General features: G+C 38.0%; 1 protein-coding gene across 1 annotated transcript; it reads left to right on the top strand.

Annotated features, from left to right (window-relative positions):
- Positions 1–334: 334 nt before the first annotated feature.
- Positions 335–4052, top strand: LOC110029063 (late embryogenesis abundant protein ECP63-like). The gene is made up of 4 exons (XM_020731179.1): positions 335–702; positions 770–1214; positions 2978–3423; positions 3491–4052. Exons 1-4 carry the CDS (start codon positions 399–401, stop codon positions 3817–3819), a joined length of 1524 nt encoding a protein of 507 aa, XP_020586838.1. The 5' UTR covers positions 335–398; the 3' UTR covers positions 3820–4052.
- Positions 4053–12279: the final 8227 nt, after the last annotated feature.

A 12279-nucleotide genomic window follows, 5' to 3' on the forward strand; every position in this document is an offset into this window, starting at 1 on the left:
TGATGTGTGTAAAAAAAAGAGTTTAATTGGTAGAAATGCAAATAAACAAGAATTATGTGGTAAGTAAGAAAATGTCCCCAGAAAAAAACCCTTTTATGAATAATTTAAAATGATGTAAGAAATATTTTAAACAAAAAATCCATCACAAATTTACTATCGCCGCAGTCGGCAACCCATCCTATCGCCACGTCTCTACCACCGTGGCGCCGAAAATTGCCACGTGACAAGCGTCCAACCTACCTCACACCTCCTCATGACACGTTGCTCCCAACTGAACTCTTCTCCCATCCGCCATCCTTCCAATAAATTCCTCCTCCCCATTTCTCCAAACCCATTACTCTCTCTCTCTCTCTCTCTCTCAATCTTACCATCCAGTTCTCAACCCCATCCAAATTTCCATGGCAAACAAAAACCTTCTTCTCTTTCTCACAACCATACTTCTTTTCTCACTACATTTGGCGATAACAACAGCAGCATCAACGGCGACGACCGGCACAGATGAGGGCTTGATTACAGGCGACGACGATAAGCAGCAGGAAGGGTCGGAGTCATGGACTTCGTGGGCCAAAGACAAGATATCCGGTGGCCTTGGCATCAAGCATCAACCCACTGAAGACAAGGAGGAGAAGGCAGAGGAAGCAGCCAGCAAGGCGAAGAAAGCAGGGCATGCTGCCAAGGACAGCGCTGGCGGCATCGCTTCTGGTACATCTCGGTTGCAAATTTATTTAAGCTTTATTTGTAAGCTCTGATTGTATTTATTGATGTGTAGATGTGGGAGCATACACCAAGGAGAAGGCTGGAATTGCTAAAGACTCCCTAAAGGGTGCTAAGGATTCTGTCTCAGGAAAGGTGAAGGATACAGCATCGGAAACAGCAACCCAAACCAGAGATAAGACAAACGAGGCTGCAGAGTCTACAAAGCAAACAACTAACGAGGCTGCAGGGAAAGCAGCAGAGAAGACATCGAGTTTCAAGGATGCCACTATCGATAAGGCAAAAGAAACTGTGGAGGCAGGGAAAGATAAGGCAGGGAAAGCGCAGGAGGCGACTTATGAGACGGCCGGAAATGCGGCGAGCAAGGTGAAGGAAGGATATGAAGCTGCAAAGGATAAGGCTGCGGAGACGTTGGATGCGGCTAAGGATACAGTGTCGTCCAATTATGAGGCTGCGAAGGAGAAGGTTGTAGGAGGGTCTCAGAGACACGAGGAGGAGCTGTGATTTCTCTGAGTGGTTGGTGGTTTTGGTTCGGTTTGATTTGGCTTGTTTTAGAGTTTTGCTTTGGCTTGTTTTAGAGTTTTGCTTATAAATGAAGAAGCAATTAAATGATGCTGTACGTAGATGTAACTTATGCATTTCTGGTCGAATAAAGAGAAACTATTAGTTCTGAAGCTCTCTTTGAATGTCTGCGTCCTTGATTGATGATTTTTAAGAAGGCTTGTATGCATTGCATGATTGTTTTTTATTATATTTTTTTTATATTCTTGGCCATTTACATTCGACCCAAATCCTATATATTTATATATTTAAATCTAAATTATATTTTTTACATCTCTTTTTTCCCAATGCTTCCAGATCTCCATTTTCACTTTGAATCATAAAACATTTCATGCGTATGTAAGATGGCGTATGTTACAAAAATGAAATTTAGGTGTTTGATATGTAAATACAGAGTAATTAAGTGGAGATGCTAACAAGGAATTTTGATCGCCTACTAGAAGCCATGCTTATTACACAGAATTCCTTAAATAATATTGTACATTCCCCGAATACTTATCGGAAATCGAAAACTTTAGATGTCCCAATTTTCATCGGAATTGTGTTTCTACCAATTGTAGCATGAGAGTGGCATTTTTGTCCTTGCATATTTAGATTTTGTGCTATACTATTACATCAGGAGTTTTGATAGCCCAAAGCCTCAATAGAGACTTTGATATTTCAAACTTAACTACTTTAAATAGCACCCAAGACATTGCTATTAACAAATTTAGTGTTCTTTAATCCATTTTTCAAATTCTCACTCAAATATAAAAATTCATGATAAGCTGCTCGTATTTTTCATCAATTTCTTAATGATTTGATTAGTGGTACTAAATCTAAAAAGGAAGGTAAGAGAAAATAATGAGTTACTAAAGCTTAACTTTTGAAATCTAGCAATTTGTAGCTGATAATCAAAATCACAACCAACTACTAGAGTTCATTGTCAATCTTATATGTCACCAAACAACCACTAGCAATCGTAGTCAACCACTATTGTTGTAGCCACAAATCATAATTAGTGCAACCCCTCTATGACTCTTGCAACCAATTGGGGATAATGTGGCTATTGTGGCCATCAACTATACCTTTCGTAACCACCAACTACAATTTTTGCAGCCAATAACAACAACTATCACAACCATAAACTATTATTTTTATAGTCGACTATTGCTATTTTAGCCACCAAATACAATTGTAGCTCAATTATGATCATTTAATCAAAATAATGCAATCAATAGTTCAAAAAAAGAGTAAACATCTATACTTTGAATTTTTTAGTGAATTATTCTAACCAGATGCTCAGTAGCTTTTTTTTCTAGAATTTTCTCCATAAAAATATAATCATACACATAAAAGATTGCTTTTCTATTGAGAATTTTCTAATACATATTTATCTTGAATATTTTTGAAGTAAATATATTTTTTAAATATAAAATTAAGCACATACTTGAGTACGCATGCAAGACCGCATCCCGAGTGTGCATATAAATATATATATATTTATGTGACTTTAAACAAACTCCTTTATAAATAATTTAAAAAATAATATTATGACGTATGAAAAGTCTAAAATCCATCACAAATTTGCCACGTCTCTACACCGTAGCGCCGAAAATTGCCACGTCTCTACCACCGAAGCGCCGAAAATTGCCACGTCTCTACCACCGTGACAAGCGTCCAGCCAAACTCACACCTGCTCATGACACGTTGCTCCCAACTGAACTCCTCTCCCATCCGCCATCCTTCCTATAAATTCCTCGTCCCCATTTCTCCAAACCCATCACTCTCTCTCTCTCTCTCTCTCTCTCTCTCTCTCTCTCTCTGAATCTTACCATCCAGTTCGCAACCCCATCCAAATTTCCATGGCAAACAAAAACCTTCTTCTCTTTCTCACAACCATACTTCTTTTCTCACTGCCTTTGGCGATAACAACAGCAGCGTCAACGGCGAAGACCGGCACAGATGAGGCCTTAATTACAGGCGACGACGATAAGCAGCAGGAAGGCTCGGAGTCATGGACTTCGTGGGCCAAAGACAAGATATCCGGTGGCCTTGGCATCAAGCATCAACCCACTGAAGACAAGGAGGAGAAGGCAGAGGAAGCAGCCAGCAAGGCGAAGAAAGCAGGGCATGCTGCCAAGGACAGCGCTGGCGGCATCGCTTCTGGTACATCTTGGTTGCACATTTAGATAAGCTTTATTTGTAAGATCTGATTGTATTTATTGATGTGTAGATGTGGGAGCATACACCAAGGAGAAGGCTAGAATTGCTAAAGACTCCCTAAAGGGTGCTAAGGATTCTGTCTCAGGAAAGGTGAAGGATACAGCATCGGAAACAGCAACCCAAACCAAAAATAAGACAAACGAGACTACAGAGTCTACAAAGAAAACTACTATCGAGGCTGCAGGGAAAGCAGCAGAGAAGACATCGTGTTTCGAGAAGGCAAAAGAAACTGTGGAGGCAGGGGAAGCGCAGGAGGCGACTTATGAGACGGCCGGGAATGCGGCGAGCAAGGTGAAGGAAGGATATGAAGCTGCAAAGGAGAGGGTTGGATGCGGCTAAGGATACACTGTCGTCCAATTATGAGGCTGCGAAGTAGAAAAGGTTATAGGAGGGTCTTAGAGACACGAGGAGGAGCTGTGATTTCTCTGAGTGGTTGGTGGTTTTGGTTAGGTTTGTTTAGCTGTTTTTTGTGGTTTGATTTGGCTTGTTTTAGAGTTTTGCTTATAAATGAAGAAGAGATAGATGTAATTTATGCATTTTTGGTCGAATATAGAGAAACTATTAGTTCTGAAGCTCTCTTTGCTTGTCTGCGTTCTTGATTGATGATTTTTAAGAAGGCTTGTATGCATTGCATGATTGTCCTTGATATGTTATGATTTTTTTTTTTTAAATTCTTGGCCATTTACATACGCTCGACCCAAATCCTATATATTTATATATCTAAATCTAAACTTTATTTTTTACATCTATTTTTTCCCAACGCTTTCAGATCTCATCAAAAATAACACCCTTTTTAACTTTTAAACAGGAAAAAACTCATGCGTAGGTAAGATGAGCATGTGTTAAAAAATAGAAATTTAGGCGTTGGATATGTTAAATATAGAGGAATTATGTGGATATGTGATTACTTCACAAGGAATTTTGATGGCCTACTAGAAGGGATACTTATTACCCAAAAAATCCCAAAATATTATTAGACATTGCCTGAATACCTTTTGATGTCCCAATTTTTCATTAGAGGGTTTGATGAGGCTCACACGTGTTTCTACCAATTGTAGCATAAGAGTGTGGCATTTTTGTCTTCACATATTTAGAAACTGAAACTAGCTCAAATATTTGGATAATTTCGTGCTATACTATATCAGGAGTTTTGATAGCCCAAAGCCTTTGATACTTCCAACTTGAACTATTACTTTTTTAGGCTGTAACATAGCACCCAAAGCATTGCGATATCAACAAATCTAGCATTCTTTCATCCATTCTTCAAATTCTCACTCAAATATAAAAATTCATGATAAAACACTTATATTTTTCATTTTTATCAAATTCTCAATGGTTTGATTGGTGGTTCAAAAAAATTATGGATGCTAGATTTTATTAAAAGAAATACTTTGGGTGTCATTTATGAGCAATATTCTTATTGCATGTAATTTATTTGTTGATCATGAGAGTTGATGTTCTACTATATCCTTCAAAATCCAATAAATTGGAAGGCTACATTATATTCAATGTCAGCTTGCATGGAATATTAAATCGAAAGAGAAGGAATAGAAAACTAGTAGTACAAGACCTACAAAATAGCACTTGAACTCAAAGCCTAGACCAGAGGGGGTTGCTAAATTGAATGTAATGGATTTGATTTCATAATTTACAATGTTAATATATAGCATTTGTATTTTGAGCTCTAAAAAAATTTCATGTATTTATACTAGAAAACATGAATATTCATCAATGAGAACAGTAACAGATTTAATTATTCATATTGAGGGTTTCATTTTATTCTAGGATACATAAAATTTAGTGGGTGAAAGCCCCACATATTGGCCCTCCCAATTAGGATACCACTCAATTTAACATATTTTAAGTCTATTTTTAGGTTATTTTCTTTATGGAACACACTACCATAGTTACCTTATAAAAGTATTGACTGTCTTATTAAATATATCAGCATAAAGTTCTATAATATAATAGGGAAAAAATTTGCGTACATAAGACGTACGCAGAGCTGCGTACGTCTGTAACCTGCAAACAGGTTACAGGAAGGATTGCGGGAGGTTATAACCACGTTATATCCCCTGTAACCTCTTTGTAACCTCTCTGTAACCTACCTATATATGAAAACAGAAGCGAGGAACTTACTTGAAGGTACATGTAGGTTACAGGGAGGTTACAGGAGGTATAACGCGGTTATAACCTCCTAAAATCCTCCTTGTAACCTGTTTGCAGGTTACAGACGTACGCAGCTCTGCGTACGTCTTATGTACGCAAATTTTTTCCAATATAATAGATAGGTAATCTAATATCACTTTTAAAAAGAATATTAGCTAAACTTATCTTACCATAAATAATTTCAATTAAAGTTGACATAAAATAAATTATAGATAAATAGACACAAAATGAATTTCATATATAAATAACAAAACAAATTGCATGGATTAGAGAACCTGAATTCAACTTGGAATGTGCTAAAATAATTTATCCGCTGTGACGAAACAAAAATTTTATTGTTAATTTTGATACTTGAGTGAAAAAAAGAAAAAAAATAGATGCAAAAGTATCTGTATATACTGCAACATCCCTTTTAAGTTCATACTAAAAGGCATCTTTTGCATGGTTTATTTTTGTAATGATATTTGCCACTAATTTCTTATCTACATACTTCTTAACAAAATTGTATCGTTGAATATAAATTTGTCATATGTCTGATGTTACCCAGGCATATTTCAATCAAATCAAAGTGATTTATTCTTGATTACCATAAAATTTATGTTTTGGCCCAAAGTATTGCACCTGATCAAATTGATAATTCTTATGATTAATGATTAAATAGTGTGTGGAGATAGATGAAAAAAAATTCAGAACATATATGTTAAGATTGCAATAAATTGTTTTTACTTTTAGTGCTAATTGATGGCATTGACACTGTTGAACTATGTGTTTTCTATTTAGATTTATCCTCATTTATTTCTCTATTATTATGTTTGTATTTCTTTCCTTATATGTTTGTTGTATCTTTGATAAGTTCTAATTGTAGGAATTATGTTTGTCATAGAGTTTACTCTCTATATAATGAGAGGAGTTGTAATTTGAAATTTAAAGAATAAGAGATTTTTCTCTCATATTTTCCTTTATGGTATCAAAGCCTAAACCATAATTTTCGTTGTCAGTCCCTGCTCCTATTCCAACGCCTCTGTCATTCATTGTTTGAAAGTTTTTGTTGTTGGGTTCGATCATTGCAGCCTTCCCTACGTTTGAATGATTCGATCGTTTTTGCTTTCCCTGTGTTTTTATCCTTGGGATCGTTCGAACGAATATGTTGTTGCCTTCCCTAGATTCAAAAAGCCTCTATCGCTGCCTCTACCTGATCTTTTTAGGTTGGCATTCAGATCGGATCGTCTCTAGTTCTTCATTCAGTTGTCGGATCGTGGAACGGTTGGCTAGCTGATTGGGAAGCCCTACATCCACACATCTACAACCCTTCGTCGGCCTCTGTCGTTGTATTTGTGAAAGCCCTCTTTTGTTGGCCCTCCACTGCCATCTTGTCTTCGACGACTTCTCACAGGCCCTTCATTAAAATCCTACCTGCACTTGCAATATATCTTGCAAACCATCCCTCAGACGAGCAACAACTAGTCAATTCTCCACCCTGAAACGTGTAGAGGTTTAATGACAAAGTACGAATCTTACAAAATGAAGATGTCTGGCACTACCTAGGAGGCTAGTTCCGACTCAAAGATCATGAAGTTTGTCCAACTTGCCTCGGAATTCTCTATCTTTATCACAAATCATAAACTCAATGGTCGTAACTTCCTTCAATAATCTCAATACGTGTTTATGTATATTTGTGGAAAGGGTAGAGAGAAACATCTTAAAAGAAATGACATAGTTTTTGAGCTCACTAATCCATACATTATTCATAATTTTAAAAATTATTGCAATATATTATTAAAAACTATGCTAAAGATTATTTTAATTTTCTCTCATGTAATCATTTTAAGCTATGCCTCATTTTTGTCAATCTGAAAGATTATTATATTAATCACATTATTTAACTTTATAATGTAAGCTAAAATATCTTTAAAACTTTTTTGTAATTTTAACAATTTATTTTTATAGTCACATTTTTTGTAAAAACATTTATTGAGAAAACTATATGACTATATTTAATAGAAAAAAAAGATCAATGATTTGAGCTATTTTTATATTAAAAAAATATTATTTTTATTGACAATTTAAGCTGAAACAGTACCCCACATAGCTCCTAAACACCACAGTGACTGCCAGAAAAGAACAAAGGAACTTTTCAGTTCAAAAATCCAAAAAATTCAATTCACATTTCTTCATTATAAAAGGAAAAGAAGCCTCAGCCCTTCATCATCTTCATCCCATCACCTCTAAATCCCTAAAAAAAAAAGTTTGCTATGCCAAGAAACTCTACTCATGTATTCTTCTTCTTCTTCCTCCTCACGTCCCTTATAATCTCTCAGGAAACTCAGGTTTCTCTCTGTTCGATTCTTTCCTTAATCTCTTTCTTAAAGTAATTAGTTGAAGTTGTAGGACTTTAATTATTTAATTACCCTTTTATGATTTGCGTGTTGTAGGTTGATCATCTCTACTCTCCTCTAGCGCCGGAAGCCCATGTGAGATCGTTGGATGAGTGTGGCTCGCTATCGGTTGTGATCATATGTATTGCATGATGTATTGTGTTACGATATGTCTTACATGAAGCATTTCGCACTAGCACATTGCCTCGACCGGCCACCCCAACCCGGTTGGCATAGCACATTGGCTCGATCGACTGCCCCGGCACGGTCAGCCTTGCACTTTGGTCTGACCGATTGCCCTGGTCCGGTCAACGGACCACCTTGGTCTGACCGGCCGCCCTCGATCGCCCAATCACTTTGGTTAAGTCGATCGCCTTAGCACGTTTGAGCCTGTTGATTATGTTGCCCTAAGTTGACCACCCCAGTCGATTCAGAAGGACGAACAACCAATTTCACTTGCATAGTATTTGTTTTAAATGGTTTGTAGTAGCATATTCACCACTTACACCCTTATTGTGCACTTGTGGGCATATGTCCTCATATGCCTATATCGAGTACTTGGGCTTCCTATGGACACGCTACTTCATATGTTTGCTCCATGTCATCTCCATGTCACGGTGCCGCACATAATTAATGTTTGCACTTAACACTTGTGCACTATCACATGTTTGCTTTGCATGTCATCTTGCATGTCCTTGGGTCACTGTTCTTGCACACCCGCCTCAGACATCCATGTGTCTGTGTCAAGGACAACTTGCGTTTCAAGTCCCCTTGGTGTGTAATTCTCTCCGAAGAGAATTACCTCATTCCTTCCCATGGCACCACATTGGATTGCCATAAGATTTCTCTTGGAGTTACTGCACCTTGTGCACACTCATATTCATGGGTCACTACTTCCATGGCACACTGATTCATTTGGGTCATTGCCTCTACGACATGCTCGCTTCCGAGTTACTGCATCTTGTGCATACTCAACCCTTGGATCACTGCTTCCATGATACACTCATTTTCATTCGACTGCCTTCATGGCATGCTCACACTTTCGTGTCACTGTCTGCATAACACCCATCCTTGGGTCGCTGCCTCCACGGCACACCCACCCTTTTCGAATCAATGCCTACATGGCACTCCTATTTCTTTGGGTCGTTGTCTCCATGGAACGTCCACCCTTCTGAACTGCTGCTTCCATGACACACCCATCTTCGGGTCGTTGCTCCGTGACACACCCATCTTCGAGACGTTGCCTTAGCGGCACACCCATTCCTTCCAAGACACTTCCTCTATGGTACAGCAGTTCTTCGGGTCACTGCCTCCACGATACGCCTACCCTTTGTGTCATTGCCTCTACAGTAAACCCACCTTTCTGAGTCACTGCCCCCAGGACACACTCATCACAACTTCTATCAAATGATTGTTTGCATTTGCAATTGCATTCGTGTATGGATAGCAAGCTAGGCTCGATAGGCGAGTAACCTCGTGTTGGTCGCTATGTCATAACAAACATTGCTTATCGGGTCAATCCCGATGAGCAGTGCGAGTTATCGCATTGGGATTGACTTGAGTATCACTGTGTTAAGGATCTAATAAATTTAACCCTTATTTTAAAACTAAATTTTTTTTTTCTACTTATTACATTCACCATTATTTTAAAATTATGCATGTGACAAGCTAGGTCATATGTAAGGCCAAGTGTTTCCAAAATGCATTCTAGGTGACACCCTTTAGATTCTTTAGATCTTTAGGACGGAGCCAGTGTGGTGACCTCGTCAGAGTCATATACAAGGCTAAGTGTTTTCAAAATCCAATCTAGGTGACACCCTATAGATTTTTTGAATCTTTAGGACGGGTCTGGTGTGACGACCTCATCAAAATCATACATACTCGGAGACTTACCCTGAGCACTTAGATGCTTATTAGAACATTTCTTGTTAGATGGTGTGTTAGGCTAAGACCATAGTACTAGGTAATATTTTCAACGCCATTGACTATTGTTATTTGTCAGCTTGTGTGCTCTAGTCATGCATCACTTTTGTGTTTTTTGGTGTGCTTATGCATGCCTGTGATTGATAGCATAATAGTATATTAGGGCGATCTACTATAGGGGGACATGTCATGTATATGTACACAAATGTACAATAAAAAGGGCGAGCAACGTAATGATTATTACAAACTCTTTTTTGCATGCGCTACTTAGCTCCCTCGTCAGGCATGACCCAAACATGTTGCACGCTTGTTTGGCTTTCGTGTTGACATCACTCTCGTGCATGTTGAGTCCTTTTTTATCTTTTTTGATATATTTTTTAGAGTCCTCGGAAGAGTGTATTAGAAATAAGATACGAGCACAGATTTCAAGGCGTCAGACGAGCGAAACTATGTGACGGGGATCATGAGCTGTTTACTCGTACCTTAATTCTAAATTTCATTTACGTATAGAATTAGGACCGAATGTGCACTTATGCAGTGCATGACCGTTTTTTTCTTTTCTGTAATATGTTACCGACCCAGAGGCACTAACCTTTTATAGTTTAATATTTGACTTGTTTTTCTTGCTTTTCTTGCATGTTTGCATGCTTAGATTATTTTTCTTATTTATTTCTTGTTTATTTGGAATGATGCAAAAATTACAACTTAGGCTCCTGGGATCTTAAAATTGCAAAGTTTTCTACAAAAATTTTAATAAAATTTAATATAAATTAAAATTTAGGATTAAAAGATTAAGGACTTTAAAAAACGTGCTTTTATTTTTCGGCATTGTCTTCGTGCCAAATTTTAAACATGTTGCATAGCATGACGCACCCAAATCATAATTAATAAGACATCCACAATATCTAAGGACCGCTCTAGACAACTACATCATTTGCATGTCCCGACAAGAAGCCCCCAAGCTTCTTCAACCCAAGTGGCCCAGCATAGATTTCTACCTAGATGGTTGTCTGGTGCGCTTAGATCATTAGAAGACTCTCCGACCCAGACAAAGTGTAAGTTCTTTCATCGGGAGCGTTTCTAGTTTTGTAGATGAACATTCTTTTCTCCTCTTCCTAGCGGCATCCTTGCTACTTCAACGAGTATAAGTCTCACCTCTTAGAGCTCCACCTGAAAGTCATAAGATAGAGTTTCACTACTTTGATCTTAGGGCTACCAAGTTCCCCATGGATGACACAATTCACGGATTGTTGATTGGGGATCTCTGGACGTGTTGGGTTAACTACCTTTACGGTCATGTAGACTTAGGGTCCTAGTGGCTTGGGATGACGGGTCTATGCTATCCAGACTCGGCTGTCTCTACCTCCTAGAGATTACTCATTCCTTCCTTTAACTACCCCTATTGAGCCCTATCGGTTCTTTTACCTTCGTTAATATCATCTCAACGGTCTATTTGCTGATGAGTTGTCGTTCGTTTGGGATACAACAATTTGTTATCCGTCCTTATAGCTCGTATGGGCTTTAACATATTGGGATTCTACGTCAGGATGACTTGGTTATTTCGTAAGCTCCATATGTAGATGAGCCTGCTACCCATGACTCACTCTTCGCCTCATGACTTAGCGGGAGCTTTGAAAGCATCGAAGCATTCTCATTCAAAATAACCGCCCTTTGATAGCCACGTACTAGTTGTCACTTTAAATATAAGCAAAGCTCCCTGGATCAAGAGTATTATTGAACAAACCCCAAGATGTAATTAACCAAGTCGGATAGGTCCCCTTGAGAGCACTCTGGACACCATAAAAAACAAAAACACATAAATCTCTAATTGTGGGTGGTCTACATAAGTATTCTTTCGTGAAATTTAGTCTAAGGTGTTTCCACCTGATCTTGTTTAGGCAGTCATATTTGGCTTATCCTTGCAATGTTTATCACATGTTGGCTCTCAACGTTCTTTCTCTTGTTTGTCTGCCTTTGTTGTATGTCTTATTTTTCCAATTCCTCTCCTCTTGATCATTCAAATGATCCGAAAGAGAGTCTTGATCAGAAAAAATGGAAGTATATGACGATAGACAAACTGACGAGTCCTTTAAAAATAAAAGAAGAAAGGAATGAAAACATGAACAATTGAAGGTGTTGAAGAAACTTATTTCGAGCACAACAGAAGAACCTACCAGCTTAATGATACATCAAGGTATAGTGTCCTTCAATCTCGCTAACAATGGGAGATTTCAACATTGAATAACTAAATTCAGGTGCTTCTAATCACATACTGGAGATATTCAAGCTCTCACCAATTACCAAAAGTTTGTTCGCCAACTTCATATTGGTT

The sequence above is a fragment of the Phalaenopsis equestris genome, unplaced genomic scaffold, assembly GCF_001263595.1.
Source record: "Phalaenopsis equestris unplaced genomic scaffold, ASM126359v1 Scaffold000545, whole genome shotgun sequence".
NCBI lineage: Eukaryota > Viridiplantae > Streptophyta > Magnoliopsida > Asparagales > Orchidaceae > Phalaenopsis > Phalaenopsis equestris.